The following is a 22,375-nucleotide window of genomic DNA, read 5'->3' on the forward strand; positions in this document are numbered from 1 at the left end:
CTCTATCAAACCACACACGACATTGACATCAACATCTACATTCCCATTTATCTTCCTCTTAAAATACAAACCAATACATTCGGTCATTTTCCAATGTTTAGTACAACAACAACAGCGTAGAACCCTTACAATTTATTCACCTGTGATTCATGTGATGTGATAACATTTACTTCACCATCATCCGAAGAATAAGAGCTTGGAGTTGCTGCCTTCATTCCTAGTATGACATAATGTCTTCCAGCTTCATTTTGATTCATAGAAGATGAAGTTCGAAGAACCGTGCTCGGTAACCCACCTTTCGTTTCTCAATATCAGACTCCAGCAAGCAATTCAACATCTGAAACTGGTTTTCAAACTCTTCAATTACATTGCAAGTGTAAATGAAGACTAATAATACACGAAGGTTGGCATTTCATGGGCTACATTGTTAATTTCAGGCAATAGCGCATCTGAAACTGATTTTCAAACTCATAGATGATATTGCAAGTATAATTGAAGACTAATACAATACATAAAATTTGGCATTGAAATATAGTGATAACAGGTTGTGCCAACATTAATCGACTCCGTTTCGAATAAAATATGCTGGGTTTCAATTGATAAAGATACTGAATTACGAAGTCCAAACAAAACCTTATTATAGTAGGAAACAACTAGCAATATAAAATTAATAATGATCATACTAAAATGTGAAAGATTACGTAGTAAACATCATATTGGCATGATGGTGAACTCTAGGGGTGAGGAGTCTTTAGTGTGTTCTCATACCTGATGGAATGATTCTTCACCTGATATGCAAGTCACTGAGAAATTCCGACAACCTGAAAATAGCTTCAAATTTATAAAAGGTAACGTTGAACAAAAATAGACAACAAGAAGCAAATCCACAAAACAAAACCTAATATTTTTGGCGATAACAGTGAGACCATCTTGATTCCCAATATGACGCAGAGTTATCTCTTCCAACCGGCCATCCCAATGAGCGTGCTGCAATGAGAATCACATCAAATTTTGAATCTCATTTTGAAGTTAATATAGCTGAGTACAATGCAGATGCATGTAACAACGGAATTAGAAATGCTAAAAAATTCGAGAAACAAGCATCATCATGTGAGGAAGTCCACAAACTACTTCATGGATAATATACTTAAATTACAGGCATACTTGGATAACAAACAACCAAACTGGTAAGAATCAGTCTGCACAGGACTTTACTAAATGCACAAATCAAACATTAGGAGCCACTAGCAAAAAGAAAGGCTTCATTCGAGAAACAAGCATCGTCATGCGAGAGAGTCCACGTACGGGAAAACTACTTTGGATAATATTACATATGAATCGAACATTCACTTCAAGTTACAGGCATACTTGGACAACAAACAACCAAACTGGTATCAGTCTGCATAGAACTTCGCTAAATGCACAAATCAAATATTAGGAGTGCATACTTGGCTTGGGTATGCAGGAGGGTGAAACAGAACTCTAAGAAAAATCTATGAATGAAGAAGATAGCCTGATAGCCAGCAACAGATATTCCTAATTCCCAGTAGTAAAATACAACACTTAAGAAGTCATAATATAATCTACGCATTCTTATATAAACTGACCATCGTCATCTTGGTAACTCGAGACTAATTTTCCCCTGGACAAATGACTAATGCCTTCTGCAAAATATAATTCCCCAATAACATGGCATTTACGACAATTAAGAAAGTCCACAAATTGTTTTCCTGCACATGGGGCACTGCTAGGTGGCCAAAAATGCTAGAATAGCAAATCTTCGAAGTTTTTGGACAAGACAAGAAAGAAACTTGTCGAAGACCCAATATACATCAGGTTACAACTACCTAAGAAAAATGCATCTCAAAATCTAATATTCTCCTCATCACTTGACGAGTTAGCTTCACGACCCAACTGCATTAGAACAAATGCCATCTCCAAAGGAGTTAAATCTTCAAAATCTAAATCTTCAGCACTAAAATCCAAATCCTCTAAGTCTTCGAACATATCAAAAAAAGCATCCATATCCACAATATTAGATCTGTTTGGAGTTCTTTGTGATCGTGGTCGGCGTGGAGGTGGCCTGTGATATTTCCATGAGTATGAACCAGGCTTGACCAAATGCTGGAACACAACAAACAGTGTATCAATCAAAAGACTGGAAAGCCAATCTGCTCTAATGAAATTAAATGACGAACAGAATGCACATAGATCTGCAGATAACATCCATTTATGGACCAAATCTTTCAATACCTACCATAAAAGCTGATTGAAAATGAACAGCACTGCTTATGTGATGCCTATGACACATCACAAAAAATACAAGGGTCGTTGAGTTTGCAGCTCAGCTCATATAGGTATGGAGACGAAGATGAATGTGACAGAGCAGTTGCATATGTATTTTCTAAAATAGGCAAGTGCAGATGATTGGCAAGCATGCAAAGATCAACAAAATGCTGTTTAGAAGACGTCCTGCCTGACTTGCTAGTGCTAACCTACAATTCTCTCCCCATAATCACACATTCAAATCCAACACCTGTAAGTATATTACTTTTATTAATTTGAAACAGGGAATCCATCCATCAATTGTAAAAGGTCTAGTAATACGATCTCGGCATCCAAACTATATAATTTCATGCTCATCATACTAGTAATTTGACTAAAACCAATTAGGCATTACTAACAGAGTTGGCAAAGCCAAACAGTCAAGGTAGTCAGCACATCACTTTTAACCAGAATTGAGCCCGGGAAATTTTTCTAAGAGAGGCAACAAAAGTATTGCAGAAGATTTTTTAACATATATTTTCGAAAGATTTATGTGACTTCATGCCAAATCCTGAAAACAAAAATACATTTTAAAAAACAACTTTTTAAGGTTTTCAATCTTAGCTTACTTTTAAAAAACACTCAAACATTCATATTTGCTAAAGATTCATGTGACATCAAGCCAAATTCTAAAAACAAAAACTACTTTTTAAGGTTTTCAAAACTTAGCTTGGTTTTAAAAAAAACTTACATAACAAGGAACTCATTGTTTATAAAATTTTCTAAAAGAGAAGAACAAAAAACCAAAAGGCCAGCCTTACTTTTTTCGTTTTTCAAAGAACATTTTAAGATGATTCGTCAAAATTTAAAAACAAAAATAAAAATTTAGGGATTAATTTTCTTCTTTTTGTTTTTTCTTTCGAAAATTTGGATAAGATTTTTAAAACATTCTTCAAAGTTAATTGAAAAAACTGAAGAAATTGTTACCCAAAGATTTGATTTTTTTTAAGTTCTTTTTTGGCTTTTCACATTTTAAAAGAACATGAAATTCATAGCCACCCACCCCTCAAACATTATGAACATATTTTTAAAATCTACTTTTTTGAAAATAATTTGTTTAGGATTTTTAAAAATAGATTAAAGAACAAAGAAACCTGTTAATAACCAAGCATAAATTTTTAAAAATAGAAAACTAAAAGTTCATGGATATAGATTACCTATAGTATACATCAAAAATAATTTTTGTTTATAAAATTTGGTTAGAGTAGGAAAACTGGTGGGAGCAAAGAAAGGAACTTCATCCCTTATCCTGGTCCTCAAACTATTCTAATTGAAGCAGGGATTCCAAAGAGAAGATTCCTATGAGAAATGGAGGCATCCTTGAGGTTTTTTAAAAAAAGTAAAATAAAAAGTAAATTGGACAACAAAGAGTCACCCTTGGTATAGTGTGCCAAAAGAATAAAATGTAACACTAAGAGGCACAGGTGAGTATGATTCAGCATATCTAACCCGCCATGATTGGATGGCCATGGAAAATGGGGTGGCTTATGAAACCATCAGAGGATAATAATGACAAGAGTCTTCTGTTGCCCTATATTTCCATATCCAGATCTCAAAAAGAATTCCTTCCATAAACTCATGGCCAGGAAGCCAAACATGTAACTATTTAATACATTTCCTGGGGCATTAATAAATTAGCAAAACCAAACAAGTTGAGATTCCATTCAGAGAATATCAATGATCGATAAAAGAAAAAAAAATGAATTTGGACACGCATAAAGAAAATAAAAGGATGAAGAATAAAGTTCAGGAAAATTGCAAGTTCCTGACAACATAAAAGGCCACAACAACAACATCCAGCATGCTTAGAAGAGAACAATTAGGAAAAAGAAACCGAGTAAATGCTTTCAGAGATAAACTTACCTTGTAAAAACAACTGGATCCAAATGGGCAGTTCCCGTTTCCAAAGTTAAAGTGCTTGCAATCTATTGATCTGTGCAAGAAAATAATATAAACTCACAAATCCAGAGCAGTGAAATTATCTCAACAGATCATACAATTACTTTAGCAGTTATGCAGCTTCCATTTTCTGAATAATTTTGGATGATCGTTCCTATGGGCTATGGAGCTTTTCAGAATACATTTAATGCATGATAACTTACTTAGACAACAACGAGTTTGGAAAAAAAAAAAAAAAAACAAAAAACAAAAGGGAAGTAGAAAACATGAACAGAATGTAAAAAAATTGAACAGTTTCCAGAATGCAATCACATAATAGGAATGAAGAACGTAAATTTACCGCAGCCTTGACTTGTAGCTATCAACAATCTCTTGCTTTTCTTCTTTGGAAGAATACCAAATGACACTTGGAATTACGAAGTACGATAACTTCCTACAAATTGGGCAGGCTCTTAGAGCACTATTAACATCCATTCCTGAGGTAGATGAAGTATTGCGCCAGTTTCTAATACAAGAAATGCAGAATGGATGATCACATTCTGAGAGAAGCCCAAATTTCCTCTCAGCTATTTCAGTTTTAGAAAGAACACGCTCCAGGCAGACACTACATTCTATGTCTTGGCTACGTTTCAAAGACTCTAGATGTTTTTGCTTTTTCTCGCACGCTTTAATGTGCTCCTCCCTTTCATCAGTCCTAAAAGGATGTAAACATTGTTTTCCACAAGTAGGACACAAGTCCCCATGAATATGAGGACAATTTTGACCACGTGGACAATCACTTCCAGCAGCAGCAAAAGAACAAATAGGTATATCAGCTGGACCAACAATCCTTGTCTCCCCATTCCTCCAATCATCAAGACCATCTGGATGCTCAGACTCTCCACTCCACACAATTTGAACCTGCGAGGGAGGACAGGATATCTTTGAACCAGCAAACTCGCTTGTAGATCCAGGTAAGGGAGAAAGTGGCCTTGATAATAGGGGATGAGCTATAGAAACAGATTCAGACACATGAGGTTGCTGAGAATTTGAAGAAGCTGATGACTCCGCATGAGAAACTTTAACATGGTCATATCTGCATCGACTGCCAAAAGCACACCTTCCCTTTTGATAGTAAGTACAAACCTGTTATGAATGATACATCAGAAAAGAGAGAATGATCGGAGAGCCAAACCGACTGTTGGTTTATATCGTAACATATGGCAACACAGAGGAGTGGAAGTAATATTTACATTGCTTGGTGGAGCCGACCAGTCATGCGAAAACTCACAATATTCCCCTTTCAAGCATGCTCCATGCGAAAAATACTTGCATAGGACCCTAAATAAACCACCGAAGTAAACAAACCACGCGTATGAACAAGTCAATTCCAAGGACATCGAATAACAAAACTTCATAGACATAAAATCCAGCATCTATAACAACAACTCAACAAAACAGCTTTCATGAAACTCAAATTCCAAATATTTATAATCACAGCCAGAAGTAGTTAACATTTGGTAAACCAGCCACTAGAAATAGCATATACCTAATAATTAAACCAGATACCAAAGAAGCGTGATCAAGATGACTCGGTCACTCGATTACGTTTCACTTTTCTGCTAAACAGGATGTATTGAACTCATAATTCATTAAGATGTTATTGAAGAAAAATAATACCAAGATGCGATGATCATCAATACTCATCAAATATGCGAGAAAACGAACAAACAAACAATCAACTACATGACAATATCAACAAATAACACATAAAGAAGTATAATCACAACAAAATAACAGAAACTATAGAAACGAAGAACTCACCGTTTAGACATGGCGATCGAAACTAAAAGCGATGAGAGGAGATAATCCAATTCAAACGGACAAAAAATCGAGCAAGAAAACCTCTTCGATTGCTTGGTTGATTAAACGACTAAGAGATGATTTGAATAAGATAAAAGCAATGGAGGGAAATGAAAAGAGGAAAAAATAACGAAATCAACGCAGTTCATGATTCAATCGATGAAACAAAGAAGCTCTCGCGCGCGCCTGTACGGCCGTACCTAGGGCTTTTTGGCGGTCAGTATCCAATATAAGCATTGGCCATTCATTTTCGGTAAAATTCCAGAAATACCCCTGCACGGAAATGGGATATCGCGTGTGAAAATCGGGGCATTGTTGTAATAAAAACAAAGTTTGGGGCTACAACTACAAGGAATTAATGTAAATTTTTTTTTTTTTAAATAGCTTTAAATTATTTAATTGGTTCTCTCTTTGGGCATAGCTGTCTGTTTAGGTAAGAATAGTGACCGTTAGATTTTTGTTAGAAGCATATTGGATAATAAATATAAAAAAGTTAAAATAATAAATAAAAACATTTAATATATAAATTCCATAAATTAAAAAACAATTTAGAAAAATAAGGAAAATGGAAAAATAATGGATAAGGAGAAAATCCTAACGCAGACGAGATGAACCAGAAATCCAAAATCCACGAAAATCGCTCACTATGGCCGCAGCAATCTCGCCATTGGCGTTCTTCTCCGCCGCCGCTGCATCCACCGGAACAACCGCCCCAAAACTACCGCAAATTCCGCCGCCGCAAAAGCCCCAAATTATCCCCATCCTTCAATCCAAACCCTCACTCTCCTCATTGACCGCCGCGGGTAGCGCCATCGCCATAGCCGCGATTGTGAGCACTAGTCCACCGTCACTGGCCGACGCCGGCCCCGCATTCAACGTCTACTACGGTACCGCTGCCAGCGCCGCCAACTACGGCGGCCTTGGCGGCAACGCCAACAAGAAAGACTCGGCGGAATACGTCTACGACGTGCCGGACGGCTGGAAGGAGCGATTAGTATCAAAAGTCGAAAAAGGTATTTCGAAATCGCCATGGAAATTCCTAAATTAAAGTGCTCGAATAGTTCAATTCATTTCGAAAATCAATTTTAGCTTCTTGATTCCGCAGGTACGAACGGAACCGATAGCGAATTTTACAATCCGAAGAAACGATCGGAGAAAGAATACCTAACTTTCCTGGCCGGAATCCGGCAATTAGGGCCAAAGGATGTGATTCTGAATAACCTAGCGCTATCGGACGTTAATTTGCAGGATCAGATCGCGAGCGCGGAGAGCTTCTCGGCGGAGGAGAAGAAGGATGAGAATGGACAGATTTATTACGAGTATGAGATCGATGGCGCCGGAACTCACAGTTTGATATCGGTGACCTGTGCGAAGAACAAGCTGTATGCGCATTTTGTTAATGCACCGACGCCGGAGTGGAATCGAGATCAGGATATGCTTCGGCATGTTCATGAATCCTTCAAGACGATCGGATCGTATTAAGCTTTGGTCGCATCGTCGGAGATTTGATAGGAGAGAGGTTTGTGTTGTCGCTGTGTACGAATTGGTTGTTACATGCTTATTCTCGAACGATGGAAATCTGTAGCTGTGTACGAATTAGCTCGAACATTTGAACACATTCTTAGTTACGGCAAGTCATTTTGAAAAAAATAAAATTTAAAGTCCCGAAAGATTATACTCAAACTAAACAATATCATTACTGGCGATACGGATGGACATGTTCATCATACAGCTCCACCGATCACACTCGGAGTCATCACTCAACTCGTCATCGACCCCCTAGTGCAACAGGGTTAGTAAAAACACGTCTCTCTCTTAAGTTAAATAAACAAATTTTATATACTATTTGAATTTCTAACCATTTTAAATATCTAAAATATTAATTTATTTTAGTGGATTTTAAATTTAATCTTCCCATTTTATTTATATAAATCTTAAATACTAAACCTAGTAATTATTTTTAAATTTTTGTTAAATAATAATTTTCACGTGAGAATAAATAATATATTTTAAAAATTTATAAAAAGAAAAAACTATGATGAAATATTTTAACGAGAGGATATAAAGCCCATGAACATTTCTCGCGGCCCATTTTGGAGGGCGGAAGACATTTACGATAATAGCCCTCTTATTTTGAGAATATTCCAATAGTACCCCATCTGAAATAATGCCCTTTTTATATTTATTTCTTTTTCCCAAGTGACGAAAAAAAAAAAAAGATATTGTCATATTAAAAAAATCAAAAGGAATGCTAAAACACAATGTCCATCCAAGAACTTTACAACTAAATGATTTGCAGCTTCGTATACACAGAACATAACGACGATGAACATCGATCGTTCAACGCCTTATTTAACACACACACGACACAAAAACGACAACAACAAAAAAAAGGATGTCATTAATGGAGATGGAAGAGGAGTTGAGGTTCGTGTTGTTCGTGTTCAAGTTCAGACCCAGGTTCATTGTCGTCGTCAAAGTAGTCAAGGCCAAGTGCACCATGTCCACGACCGAAGGCCTTAATGTGGTCCTTGAGAGAGCGCTTATGTTTGAAGTCCGAGCCACAAAAGCAATACCAAATCTTGCCACAATTCTTCTCGTGGGTTCGCCAATCGCCTTTGACCGCGAAGGCTTTGGTGCATTTTCTACAAGTGAACGGCTTGATTCCATGCTTTCGCTTGTAATGCGTTTGGAGGGTGCGGAAGTCCTTGAGCGGTCGGGACCGAGGGTTGTCGATGTTGTGTTTGCACCCTGGCGCGCAGCAATAGCATGGCAGCTTAAGCATTGCCGTTGGCTGTGTTCCTTTTAGTGACTCTGGTCCTTTTCTGTATTGCGAACCATGCCCCCACATGTGCATCTACACATTCAAATACTATCAATATCAATCGAAAACACGAAACATGAAATGACATTACCCGACAAATTATAGCACGACAACATCAACCCAAAAGCTTAAACCGATGGAAATTTAATTATATCACAAACCCACTAAAGGAATTATTTTTCGATTCAAGTTTTAGCACGAGAGGGTTAGAATGAGGCATTCTAGGAAGAATTTATGCTCAAAGTGGACAATATCATATCACTGTGAATGTTCGTGGTACCTAACAAGGTATCAGAATCATGCATTTAACTTAGTCGTGTCTACAGAATCCTCAAGTGTCGAACAATGAAGTTGTGAGTCTCAAAAGTGTAGTAAAAATGGCTGAAGTATCGAACAATGGGTGTACTTTATTCAAGGGCTCGAGAGAAAGAAAGAATCGAGCCTCGATTAAGGAGAACATCATGGGTTTATAAGTAAAAAAATATTATGTCTATCGGAATAAAGTATTTTGGAGAAACCAAAGTAAAACAATAAGAACTAATACTCAAAGTGGACAATATCATATCATTGTAAATGATCGTAATTTCTAACCGTTCATTAACCAAATTCAATAAAAATTAGATTAAAAATATTTGATATTGCTTAGAACAATTACTTAAATGGTGTGTAATTAAATGTAAGTTTTAGGTTAAAAGAGTTAATAGAAGAAGGAAAACATGTTTTTGTTCTTAATTATTATTTTCTGAAGAAAACACCTTCAAATGTTGTTAATTTTTCTGCAAAAAATGGAAATTAAAAATAATAATTTTAAAAAAAGATATAATATAACTGAAACATGTTCTTAAAAAATTATAAATTATTATTATGAAATTAACCAAAAAATAAAAATAAAAAATGAAGAAGTCATGGTTTGAATGCAAGAACTCGATCTTCCTTCCAATATAAGTACCAAGGGACAGGAAGAACATTTCACGACCCGTTAAATCAAAACCCCAAAACAAAATTACAATACAAAAAGGAATCAAAATGGATCAAAAGGGGAAAAAAAAGGGTTTTTGAAAAGAAATTTACCTGAAGATTATTGTATCTATTGAATGCTTTAGAACAAAGAGGGCAAGAGAACTGAGTAGGACCGATGAGGATCTGAGATGGGGTCGGAATCCAGAACTGACCTTTGCCGGAGATCGGCAAAGGGTGGTCGGAAATATCGCCGTCGAGGGTTTTCCCAGTGGGGTCCGGCGAGATGGAACGAGAGTAGTTGGAGCTAGGGCAAGAGAGGCTGAAGTCGAGAGCTAGTGGCGGAGAGTCGTGTTCGTAGCTGGTGGAAGAGGAGGGATGATCGGTGGTTTCCGCCGAGAAGGTGTTGAGGAGAGGGAGAGCTTGCGGTGGCGGAGGAGGAGGAGGACGGTGGCGGCATTGGGAGAAGCCGGAATTTGAAGGCGGAGAGGATGGGAGAGGGATGAAGTTGAAGGAATTGGAGTGATTAGGGTCTGTCATGTTTGGATGATGGGATTTGCAAAACGGAAAAAAGGGTTTGAAGGGNTTTTTTTTTTTTTTTTTTTTTTTTTTTTTTTTTTTTTTTTTTTTTTTTTTGTAGCTTTTTGTGTACTTTGGGCAGTACAGTGTAACATATCAATAAGAAGTGAGAGAAAGAGGAGAGAGAAAGCGATGTGGATTAGGTTAGGTCGTCGTTTAATCCTCGAGTCGTGTCTAATATCCGTTCTTACATTTAACGACGATCATCAGAAAAAATTAAGAAATTTAGGTATGTTTAGGGTCTGACCTATACTTTTGATCTTCATGATCATGATATTGTCGTGTTCATAACCAACTTGAAGGGAAACTCAAGTCTCATATTCATTTTTCGCTCTTTGTAGCTTCATTAGACCATTGACAAGAGTTTCTCTCGCCAATTGAACATCATTAGTGCAAAATCTAAGATTGTTCGATCACACACGTTATCCATGTTTGCATTGTGTTACGATACAATAACACTGCATCTCATTGTCATTTTGATTCCCAACAACTCGATCCATGCATCGTGATGTTGTTTCATGTTTCGAGACACATTGAGAATCTAGGCTTGCTCGAACATATCCATTGCAAATTAACCCTATATATCGATCGTCTCATTAGGACATCATGAACATCCATCTATTCAGATTCTCTCGAGCATCGGACTCACTCGTGTTTATACTAAACCATCTATGACATAATTCTTTTTTTATCAAATATAAAATTTTTTGTTTCTCTTTGGTTGCCGTAGTTTTGGATGTTGGATGATGGAAGTCCCACATCGGCTAATTTAGGGAATGATCATGGGTTTATAAGTGAGGAATGCTAACTTCCTTGGTATGAGACCTTTTGGAGAAACCCAAAGCAAAATCATGAGAGCTGATGCTCAAAGTAGACAATATCATACCATTGTGGAGAGTCGTGTTCGTCTAACATGCTATCAGAGTCATACCCTAAACTTAGTCGTGTCAATAGATTGGTAAATCTTCAAATATCGAACAAAGAACTCCAAAAGAAAAGGAAGGAGTCGAGCCTCGATTAAGGAGAGAGGCGCACGAATGATCATGGGTTTATAAGTGAGAAATACTATGGGACGAGGCCTGCCTTTTGGGGAAGCCCAAAGCAAAGCTACAAGAGCCTGAGAGGCTGATCATGGGTTTATAAGTGAGAAATACTATGGGACGAGGCCTGCCTTTTGGGGAAGCCCAAAGCAAAGCTACAAGAGCCTGAGAGGCTGATCATGGGTTTATAAGTGAGAAATACTATGGGACGAGGCCTGCCTTTTGGGGAAGCCCAAAGCAAAGCTACAAGAGCCTGAGAGGCTGATCATGGGTTTATAAGTGAGAAATACTATGGGACGAGGCCTGCCTTTTGGGGAAGCCCAAAGCAAAGCTACAAGAGCCTGAGAGGCTGATCATGGGTTTATAAGTGAGAAATACTATGGGACGAGGCCTGCCTTTTGGGGAAGCCCAAAGCAAAGCTACAAGAGCCTGAGAGGCGCACGAATGATCATGAGTTTATAAGTGAGGAATATTATGGGACGAGGCATGCCTTTTGGGGAAGCCCAAAGCAAAGCTACGAGAGCCTTGCTCAAAATGGACAATATCATACCATTGTGGAATCATACCATTGTGGAGAGTCGTGTTCATCTAACATTGGATTGGTGGATTAAATTTGAATTATTTTAGGCTTAATCATTAATTTAATAAATTAATTATAAACCTTATTTCCTTATTTTAAATATCTACTTTTTTTATTTTTTATATAACAATAATAATAACAAAATTGATTTTATTTTTGTAATTTGGTTTAATGACAGAATTCGAATAAATGAAACTAAACAAAGAAATTTTTTATTTTTTATTTAAATAAAGATTTAAGGAAAAGAAAGTGGAAAATTTTACCCCCTGCAAACTGGAAGGAAAAAGATAATAAATAAATAAATAAGGGAAAACGACAGCGTCAGAGAGTACATGCCGGTTGTCCCCTGGGAGATTAGGAAAGAGAGAGAAAAATAAATAAATAAAATAAAAATAAATAATTTTGAAAATAAAATAAAATAAAATAATGATTTAGTAAGCTCCTAGTTTTAGCTTGAAGCATGCAAAGAAAATTTTATATTGAATTGTCAATCAATCAAATTTCTCTCATTTTTCACTTCTTATGGGGATCCACTTCTTTTCTTTTGTGTTAACGAAGTGACATTGACTATTTTTATGTTACGTCTTGTCTATACAACATTTCTATGCGACTTGTCTCGTTCTTCGGTTCATAATGTAACAGTTCAAGTTTACGGCTAACAAATATTGTCCTCTTTAACCTTTCTCTTCTAAGTTTTCCGTCAAAATAACACACCCTTATAAGAAATACTATGTTTCTCTCTCTCAAACGGACGTGGGACCTCNTTTTTTTTTTTTTTTTTTTTTTTTTTTTTTTTTTTTCTGAGTCAACCCAACTGACCCAAAAATAGGGTTGCACCTATCCCAACCCTACTTTTTAAAAAAAATTAAGAATACCGAACTAATGTGGTTGATGAGTTGGATGAGGTTGGATTGTGAATTCTATTCGAGGTTCTCGAGTCACCAAGCAAGTACGTACAAACCCTAATTCCAAGTTTTTTTTTTTTATCTTACTATACTTAAGGTTATCGTTAGCCTGCTTTAACGTTCACTGTTCTGTTTTGTATTGCCATTGATTGATTGAGGGACAGAGATAAAGATTGGTTCACACCTCAACATCACTACTTTAATCCACTTATAAGCAAATACGACAACTTTAAAAGAAAATTCTAAAAGGTTTGATTTTTCTGGAATCCTACCGAGAGACCGTTTATAATAAACTTAATATTAATATTTTAAAATTTACCTTAATTAATTTAATTTGTAAAAAATAATAATAATAATAATAATAATTAGATATGAGATAAGTCGTGTCAGTTCAATTATTTCGGTCTAAAAAAATTATCGAAACGGTCGTGGCTTTTTATGAAAAAACAAATAAAAATCCAAAAAGCTCTCAGGCCCTTTAGGTTTGGGAATCTCTCATAAGGTATATATTTAAACTTTTAATAAATAAATAAATAAATAAATAAAATAAAATAAATAAAATAAATAAATAAATAAAAATCAGATTATACTGTACAGAGATAGAGAGATGACCTAAAAATAAATAAATAAATAAATAAATAACAATTTAAAAACCAAATCTAATAACCACCTCCTCCAGTCTCCCATATTAATTTCACATTTAATTTTATTCTAAATGACTCCTCGTTATTATTTTATTTTTGGCAGTACCACATTCAAACATTTAAATTTTATTTTAATTTTTAATAGTTTTCGGAATAAATTTTAATATAACTCGACTGATTAAAATTTTATAATAAATATTAATTTTTTTCGAGCATGAAAGTATGTTCGGGTCGGAGATTCGGGTCGGAGAATTTAGACGGGGAATGAGAGTAAAGTTGTTATGTCGGGTGAAGTAATGGGAAGTCAAAAAGAAAGGTAGGTTGGTTGGAGCAATGCCAAAAATGAATTCTCCTAATGACAGCTATTATGAGAGTGAGGGCGAGGAACAAAATAATTAGCCTAATTATTACGATATAATTTACTCCCTAATTTAATTCAATACGACAAAACCCAAATAATAATAATAATAATAATAATTAATCCAATCATATGGTTGGTTTTAAACTAGACTAACCCAAACTCCAAATATTTTTTAATTTTAATATAATTTAGGTTTTTTCTAGATTGTGTCTGCTAGTGAGAGGTTTTCATACTCTTATAAACAATGTTTCGTTATCTTCTCTAACTGATGTGGGATCTCACGATCTATTGGGATCTAATATCTTCGTTGGCATTCGTTCTCTTCATCAATCGATGTCGTTCTCACAATCCACCTTTTTTTAAGGTTTAGTATCCTTGCTGACTGTGATGTCCCACATTGGTTGGGGTGGAGAATAAACCACCATTTTTAAGGCTTAGTATCCTTGCTAGCGGTGGATTTAGGTTGTTACAAATGGTATTAGAGTTAGACATCGGACGATGTGCCAGCCTTTTCACTGTTCCCTGAAGGGGGGTAGACACGAGGCGGTGTGTCAGTAAGGACGCTGGACCCAAAGGGGAGTGGATTTGGGGGTGGTCCCACATCGATTGGAGGAAGGAAAGAGTGTCAGTGAGGACGTTGAGCCTCAAAAGGGGGTGGATTGTGATGTACCACATTGGTTGGGGAGGAGCCCTAGCAGACGCGTTTTAAAGCCTTTAGTGGGAAACCGAAAGGAAAAACCCAAAGAGGACAATATCTGCTAGGCGGTGGATCTAGGTTGTTACAAATGGTATTAGAGCCACACATCAGACGATGTGCTAGCTTTCTTGCTGTTCCCTGAATGGGGGTAGACACGAGACGGTGTGCCAGTAAGGACGCTGGCCCCAAAGGAGGGTGGATTTGGGGGCGGTCCTACATCGATGGGAGGAAGGAAAGAGTGTCAGCGAGGACGCTGGGCTTCAATGGGGGTGAGATTGTAATGTCCCACATTGATTGGGGAGGAGAACAAACCACTATTTACAAGGACGTGGAAACCTTCCCCTAGCAGACACCGGCAATGTAGGATCTCACAATAGATAATATCGGACTAGTCGTGGGCTTAGGCTATCATCATTTATATATTTAAAATATTGAAAAATTTTCGACAAAATATTAAATGTATTAAAAAACACACCTTTTAAAAATAAAAACAATAATAAGACAGAGAAATAAAAGTTCATAAATATGGAGGGAAATAATTAAATACATTGAAGACTACACGAATGTGCATGGTTGGAAAAACGAGCCTCTTTCTTTTATTTTTATTTATTTTATTTATTTTATTTTATTTTTTTTTTTCTCTCTGAATTCTGAAACCCTGTCTCTCTCTCTGAATGATCTAATCTTAAATTTAATTTAAAAAAAAAAAAAAAAACTTTTTCAGAATTTCTTCAGAGACATTTTTAAGAAAATAAAATAAAAAAATTATGGGTTGAACAGAAAAATGGAATTGGTCATTGTTTGTATCCAATTTCAGTTTTGGTATTATTAGGTCACTTACCCTCCCACTTTAGGACATGCATCAACAACCCGTCGCGTAATCCTTAAATAATATATATATATATATATATATATACACACTCGCTACCGTGACATGTTACATTAAATGAATGAAATTAGGAACACGAACGTAAAGTATCGTATCGGGTAACCTAAAGTTTAATATTTAAGAGCATGAAACCCTAGTTGTGAAGCAAACGGGGAAGTGAAAGTGATGGGAGCCTAAATGATAGGGTAGGACCTTAGGGACATGAATTATTAATTTATTTATTTTTGTAATAAATTTTGAAAAAGAGAGAGAGAGAGAGAGTGGAATGAATGAACAGCAGCAGGCAGTTGCATGGGATGCTCAAACAGTGCACTTTTTTGTCCATCATTGGAACTCACTGTTCCTTCATATATATGACGTCATAATTCTTTCTCTCTCTAGGCTAATAAATTTGGAGGGCAGGAAGAGAGAGAATGAAGGGTAATGATGTCCTTATCTTTCAATAGGGTTTATTATATTATTTTATTATTTATTTAAAAGCCCCTCTAACTGTCCATCTATTGCTTTGTCTCCCAAATCAATGCCCTTTCCCTTCTTCCTTTTTGTTCCCTTTCAACCTTCACATCCCATTGCTTGTTGGGTCTTTTAAATTACTTTTCATTTAGTCCTTCTACTTTCCATAATTTTAAATTAGACCATATTATTGTATCACATGGACAATCAAACGTATATCTTGATTCACTAGAAGCCCAAAGAGACGAACAGGGTCCCAAATAACGAGCGATATATAAAAAACACGTCCGTACGCTTATATAAAGATGAATAGGGTCCCAAATAACGAGCGATAATAAAAAACACGTCCGTACACCTATATAAAGATGAATAGGGTCCCAAATAACGAGAGATATGTACGCCTATTCCTAACATGGAAAGTAAGGACGTAGGGATTCATATGTAAACATAGTATCTATTTAAATATGCTTTGATGACTCTTCTCATAATTTGAATGTAGAGTGACATATTTGAACTTATGACTTTATAAGAAAAAAAGATGTGTAAATTATTATTTAATTATGTTCGTATCATTATGAGAGTTCTTTGCTCGTTTATTTTTAAAATTAATAAATGACTAAATGTCGTATTTTCTAATGGATTTTTTTAGAAATTCTTAGAGAATAAATTAATTTTTTCTGGAAGTAAATAACTAAAATTGAATTTTGGAAAGATGATATTCTAACAAAAAAAAAAAAAAAAAAAATAATAATAATAATAATAAATTTAAAGCTCGTTGTGTGACACTCGAATAAAGGGGTATACATGAATGTATCGAGACCATATACGAATGAGAGCATTTTGAGAATATGATCACTAAGAAAGACTTAAAAGAAATGAAAGTTACTTTATGCACCAACATGGTGCACCTTACCTTTCGGTGGCTCGATCATAATAACTTTATGGTTAACTATGTTTTCCTATGATTTTCCTGAAATGCATGTGTGTGAGAAGGATGACTCGGGTTTGTTTATAGAGATCATTTCACTCTTAATAAGCGAGGAACGTAGGTGCACAGGTGCCGAATCTGAATTTCAAATTTTGGGTATGGAGCGTTACACAAATTTATAACAAATTTATTTATTTATGAGGATAGTGACATTCTTATCTCCCAACATCCCACCAAATTCAGTTTCATTTTCACCGACCCCTTACCCAATGGATAAAGGATACCCTAAAGTTTTGTGGCACAAATGGATCTAAAATCCTTACATAATAGTCCCACACCGTCCATAACCTTCTTGCTAATAACACTATTTGTTTGTTCGGAATGTAAATATAGTCTCCCGACCCCACCCGATCAAAAGAGGAGAAAATCGTTAATATTCTTTCCAGACAAAACCATAAACAAATCTATACACGTTTAAACTCAAATATTCGAACTAAAAATGTAAAGAGGTTAAAAAGTTGTAAATGCAATTCACGGTTTAACTTTCAGGGTTATTTTTTTCGTCGTTCAATATAGATTTAAAGTAGACCTAAACGTCACAAATAAACTATCTTTTCTCTACACCCATAGATTTCAATATCTCCGGTTCCAGTTTAATAGTGAACCCAGTTATGAAAAGTTTCTAAATTAATAACATTAATTCAATTTGTCGGGTTTATGAATCTTCTTCTCTCGAGCTTTCGCATCCATAATTTATTTTTTTTTACTTTTAACTCGAGAAAAAATTTAAATTAAAAAAATTTAAATATTTGACCTCTAAGTCGATATTAAAATAAATAATTTTAAATAGAGAAAAAAGTGAAGGATGGGGATGGTGTATGGGCCATACATCTTTGTAATGTACAAAACAAAGCATTGAAATTGCATAGTTACCCAACACCCACTTCAGCTGTTTAGAAAGCTCCATTTTCTATTTTTTTTTTTTTTTCCACACCCATTATTTTTTATATATTATATTCCTAAATTATTTTAAATTTCATCGATAAATTAATAAAAATACCTCTAAATTTTTTATTTTGTTTATATTTTTAAAGATATTTTTATTAATTTAATTATTTTTATTTGGGTCCATATATGATGGCGGCCCACAATCTAATGTGGGCCGATGGCCCATTTGTTCCTCATTCTTAATAATATCTATGAGAGCATCATTCTTAATAATATCTTTTTGGTATTTTGCAGTCAAGAAACTCACCATTTACCTCCTTCAATGGATATCTGTGAAAGGGAATCCGAGTATCGTTCTTCGACGGTTGATATCGATTTTCCCAAACCGACATATACTCCATTCGTTGAGAAGGATGTTGTTGATACTCATTGTATGATTTTGCGATATGTTTTTTGTTTGTTGCGACGATCATCAACCTAATGCCTCTTATGAACTGTGGCTTAGTTGTTATTCGGGATTGTGTTTATGTTATTTGATTTGAACTCATTGAATTTGTGTTCTTTTGTTTGTGGCTTCAGGTAATATGGCAAGATGTGATTGATCCTGACCATATGAGCTATAAGGTATGCTTTTCGGTGTATCGGTTAGAGACCGAACGGTTTTAGAACATGTCGTTTTAAGATGTTTGTGTGGATCATCTTGTGTGGTTTTATAGGAACTGTTGGACTTGGGTGAATCAGTTGGAAAAGTCGAGGTCTTTTCGAAGAACAAATTAATTTGCTTCCGACTGCACGGTGCAAGTTATCGAGCTTTTTCTCGAGAAAGAAGTCGGAGGAAAGGTACTGTCTTTGACATATGTTGCATTTGAGTTATGTTACTTGATGGATATAGGAACATTCGTGTAGTTTCGGTGTCATCAATTTAAGCGACATGTTCTATGAACCGAGATGTATAACTGTAACCGCCCAAGCCCATCGCTAGCACATATTGTCCTCTTTGAGCTTCCCCTTGAAGTTTAAAAGAATATTTTGTTCACCTCTCCAACTGACGTGGGATCTTACAATCCACCCCCTTCAAGGCCCAGCGTTCTTGCTGGTACTCGTTCCCCTCTCCAATCGATGTCCTCTTTTCGGGGCCTAAATATTGTCCTCTTTTCAGATTTCGGGTCCGTAAAACTGCATTGATTTAGGATGCTTGTAGGTCGAGGTGACCTCGATTAGGTTAAAAGACGTTTTGGATCTAACCCAGTTGTTCGGGTTACAAATTTGTTCGATCTAAACGACTTTTGTTAATAGTAGAGGTTATTTATTTCAAAATTTGTTAAAGAAATAGTGAAAATGATATATTTTTTTTTCACTCGTTACTTATTTACACTATTTTTTGGGAGTTAAATTTATTATGCATTAAATTTCATTATATCCCCAAACTATTAACTCCCCAAAAAAATAAATTCTCCGTCAATTATAAATTTTATTTTTTAACTTTAATTTCCAGGAAAATCGGCAAAAACAAGTTTATGGGCCGAACCCAACCGGCCCAAAATATTTACAAGCCCAACAACTTGACAATTTACTTATAATTAAATAATTAAAAAAAAAAAAAAAACTCCAACGGTCAGAATCGGCGAGCTGCCCACAAAAACGCTCACATAAACGTAGAGAATTCTCCAGGACACTTAACGGTCACTTTTTCTTCTGCTGCTGCTTCGGCCTCTCCCCAACCAATATTCTCGAGCCCGATAATGGAACCAGCAAAGATCGACTGGAAAAATGTTCAGTGGAGATTCGTAGAGGATGAATTGTACGAGCACATCAATGCTCCCAAATGGGTTGATTTCACCGCGAACTCCGACGCTGTTGATGATGAGGCCTGGTTTTGTCGACCTGGTAAGATCATCTTTCGCTCGATCCATCCCGTTCTTGAATCTGGAAATATTTTCCGTTTTAGATCGTGATCGGTTTTGTTTTCTTTTGATTCTGTATAGATTGTAAGCATCCGAAGACGGCTGAAGAGTTACTTCGAGTAACTCCTACGAAGGTATCGATTTATTTCCCGCTTTCTTTTTCTTGTTCTTTGATTTGGTACTGTTTGATTCGAACGAGGGGAAAGAATGTCAAGATTTTGCTGTTTTGGTTGAAATTTCTGATTTGAGCAGAGTTGAGCTAATCCGATCAAATTAGGGCACATAATTTTTTTTTTTTTTTGTTCTTCTTTTCCGCTAAATTTACTGATTTTTGTTTGGAAGCTTACAAGCCCGGGTTATAGCACTGAAACTCTTCAATCCAGTGATCGGATAGGAAGGTACTGTAATTAGCATTATAGTTTCAGTTTTAGCAACTTTCACAGTTGGATATTCTTGATTCCGAATAGATCTTAAGCTTTTTCTTATTTCCTTTTTGGGGATAATTCAGAGATGGAAACTTGAAGAGAAGAGGGCTTCCTCAAGCTTCAAACAATGAGAATCAGAATCCGAATTCTTCAACGCCTCAAAGCCACACAGCCAAAGCCGCCACTAAAGCAGGGATCAAGTCAAGCGCTGAGAAGAAGCCATTGATGGATGATGGGAAACAGAAGAACAATGGGGCACCATCGCTGAAAAGCACACTTTCAGCAAGGAACTTGTTTGCAGGGCGAGATATTCTGAACCAAATTACAGAGTTTTGTAATGAGATAAAAAGAATGGCGGTCAGGGTAAGGGAGAAAGAGAATGTTAAGCAATCGGCTGTGGAGAATGGTGTTGCTGGTGAGAAGAAATGTGTACAGAAGGAGGATCCATTGAAGGATTCGAATAATCTGGAAAGAAAGGTGAAAGAGAGGAAGCCATTTGGTGAACTGGTTATAGAGAAATCTGATGGATCAATCAGTAACAGTGTGAAGCAGAAGAAAAGGATCAATATGTGAGTACTTTGTTATCGATGTTCTTGTTTATGCAGTGTGTTTGACTTGCTGAATTCTTGTATATGTGTGTCTGTGAATCATATGCCTAAAAGCCCGATATCATTCTTGTGTCTGTGAATCATATGCCTAAAAGCCCGATATCATTCTTTAAATTCACCACCCTTGTTTTCTATTAGGAATCACGGATCTTCACAATGGTATGATATTGTCCACTTTGAGCATAAGGCTTTGTTTTTTGTTTCCCCAAAAAGCCTCGTACAATGGAGATGTATTCCTTACTTATAAACCCATGATCAACCCTTTAATTAGCCGACGTGGGACTCCTCTCCCAACAATCCTCCCCTTGATCAAAGTACACCATAGAGCCTCTCCTAAGGCCTATGGAGCCCTCGAACAACCTCCCCTTAATCGAGCCTTGACTCTCTTTGGAGCCCTCCAACAAAGTACACCTTTTATTTGACTACATCTTCGAGACTCAAAACTTTTTTGTTTGATATTTGAGGATTTTATTGACATGACTCTGATACCATGTTAGGAATCACAAAACTCCACAATGGTATGATATTGTCTGTTTTTTAGCATAAGCTCTCGTGACTTTGTTTTTGGTTTTCCTAAAAGACTTCATACCAATAGAGATGTATTTCGATCAACCCCTTAATTAGCCAATGTGTCCCAACAATCCTCAACATTTTCAACAGCAGCTTGTAAGGATTAGGTTCATTTTGAAGAATATACATTTTCATGATTTTAAGCCTATGATACAGAACTCAATGAACTTCCAATGTCGGGTCATGTTATGTTGTGTTAGAATAATTAGTTTACATAAAATTCGATGCAGCAAAACCGTGGCGGACAGCGAGAACGTCCCGATCTCTCTGGACATGGAGAAAGTATGGCACAAAAGAGACGACGGCGAGCTGCAAATCCGAACCAATCCACCTTCTCCCCAATGCTTTTCCAACGTACGTGCACCATACAAAATCCCCGCTTCTTCAAAAACTTCAAGATCAAGACTAAAGGTATGCAATGGAACCATCATGAATGACTTTTTGAAGTTAGATGAAGTTGATGAACTTCTTTGATTGATCATCCTGTGTGTTTGTTTTCTATTAGGAGAAGGAAAGCATTGTAGGAGTGGAGGAGGTAACAAAAGGGGGAGTACCAGCTGATAGAGTTAAGAACATTTCATCTGCTGTTGGTGAAAAAGAAGCAAGAGCATTGGATGTTCTTTGGTTTCTGAAGCCTTGCACTCTTTCCAACTAAAAACAGGTGTATGAAGAGCTAAAAGCATTTATTCTTTCATTCTTTATGTGTTGTTCTCAGTGTCATTACAACCACACCACCACCCTGTCTTATAAGCTACACACTGATGTTGGTCCTTGTTTATAAGATTGCTGTTGTATCTAGAGAGCTTAGCCACCAGACAATTTTTCTGAATAGAAAAGCATTTCTTACAATACAATAACACCGTTTAGAGGAAGCTCTTTCTTGCTGTTGTTTGTATGGACTTCTCTTGATTTGTAGCTGGGAAATGTTTCTTTGCTGGATTTTGGTTTTGGATTTGGCGTAATTTTGTTCTTCGTTTGTGTTATATTGGATAACTGA

At 36.1% G+C, this 22,375-nt stretch overlaps 4 protein-coding genes across 6 annotated transcripts; 2 read left to right on the forward strand and 2 right to left on the reverse strand.

Moving 5' to 3' along the window:
* Positions 1-22: 22 nt before the first annotated feature.
* Positions 23-6,285, reverse strand: LOC111806746 (E3 ubiquitin-protein ligase makorin-like). Of its 3 annotated transcripts, none has more exons than XM_023692185.1 (7): positions 6,028-6,283; positions 5,457-5,544; positions 4,565-5,349; positions 4,189-4,258; positions 899-987; positions 769-821; positions 23-337 (listed from the first exon to the last, which is right to left on the reverse strand). In XM_023692185.1, the coding sequence occupies exons 1-6, from the start codon at positions 6,036-6,038 to the stop codon at positions 785-787; spliced, it is 1,080 nt and encodes a 359-aa protein (XP_023547953.1). In that variant the 5' UTR covers positions 6,039-6,283; the 3' UTR covers positions 23-337; positions 769-784. The 3 variants fall into 3 exon arrangements, with proteins under 3 accessions (XP_023547953.1, XP_023547952.1, XP_023547951.1); XM_023692184.1 differs by having other exon boundaries at positions 23-343; XM_023692183.1 differs by lacking the exons at positions 23-337; positions 769-821; positions 899-987 and adding an exon at positions 1,681-2,124 and having other exon boundaries at positions 6,028-6,285.
* Positions 6,286-6,625: 340 nt separating this feature from the next.
* Positions 6,626-7,749, forward strand: LOC111806748 (thylakoid lumenal 19 kDa protein, chloroplastic-like). Its single transcript, XM_023692187.1, has 2 exons — positions 6,626-7,079; positions 7,172-7,749. Exons 1-2 carry the CDS (start codon positions 6,713-6,715, stop codon positions 7,546-7,548), a joined length of 744 nt encoding a protein of 247 aa, XP_023547955.1. The 5' UTR covers positions 6,626-6,712; the 3' UTR covers positions 7,549-7,749.
* Positions 7,750-8,275: 526 nt separating this feature from the next.
* On the reverse strand, positions 8,276-10,435 carry LOC111806747 (zinc finger protein WIP2-like). The gene is made up of 2 exons (XM_023692186.1): positions 9,962-10,435; positions 8,276-8,923 (listed from the first exon to the last, which is right to left on the reverse strand). The coding sequence occupies exons 1-2, from the start codon at positions 10,385-10,387 to the stop codon at positions 8,468-8,470; spliced, it is 882 nt and encodes a 293-aa protein (XP_023547954.1). The 5' UTR covers positions 10,388-10,435; the 3' UTR covers positions 8,276-8,467.
* Positions 10,436-19,507: 9,072 nt separating this feature from the next.
* On the forward strand, positions 19,508-22,250 carry LOC111806766. The gene is made up of 6 exons (XM_023692212.1): positions 19,508-19,758; positions 19,857-19,909; positions 20,118-20,173; positions 20,284-20,769; positions 21,609-21,789; positions 21,884-22,250. Exons 1-6 carry the CDS (start codon positions 19,614-19,616, stop codon positions 22,031-22,033), a joined length of 1,071 nt encoding a protein of 356 aa, XP_023547980.1. The 5' UTR covers positions 19,508-19,613; the 3' UTR covers positions 22,034-22,250.
* Positions 22,251-22,375: the final 125 nt, after the last annotated feature.

The sequence above is a fragment of the Cucurbita pepo genome, chromosome LG12, assembly GCF_002806865.2.
Source record: "Cucurbita pepo subsp. pepo cultivar mu-cu-16 chromosome LG12, ASM280686v2, whole genome shotgun sequence".
NCBI classification, from domain to species: Eukaryota; Viridiplantae; Streptophyta; class Magnoliopsida; order Cucurbitales; family Cucurbitaceae; genus Cucurbita; species Cucurbita pepo.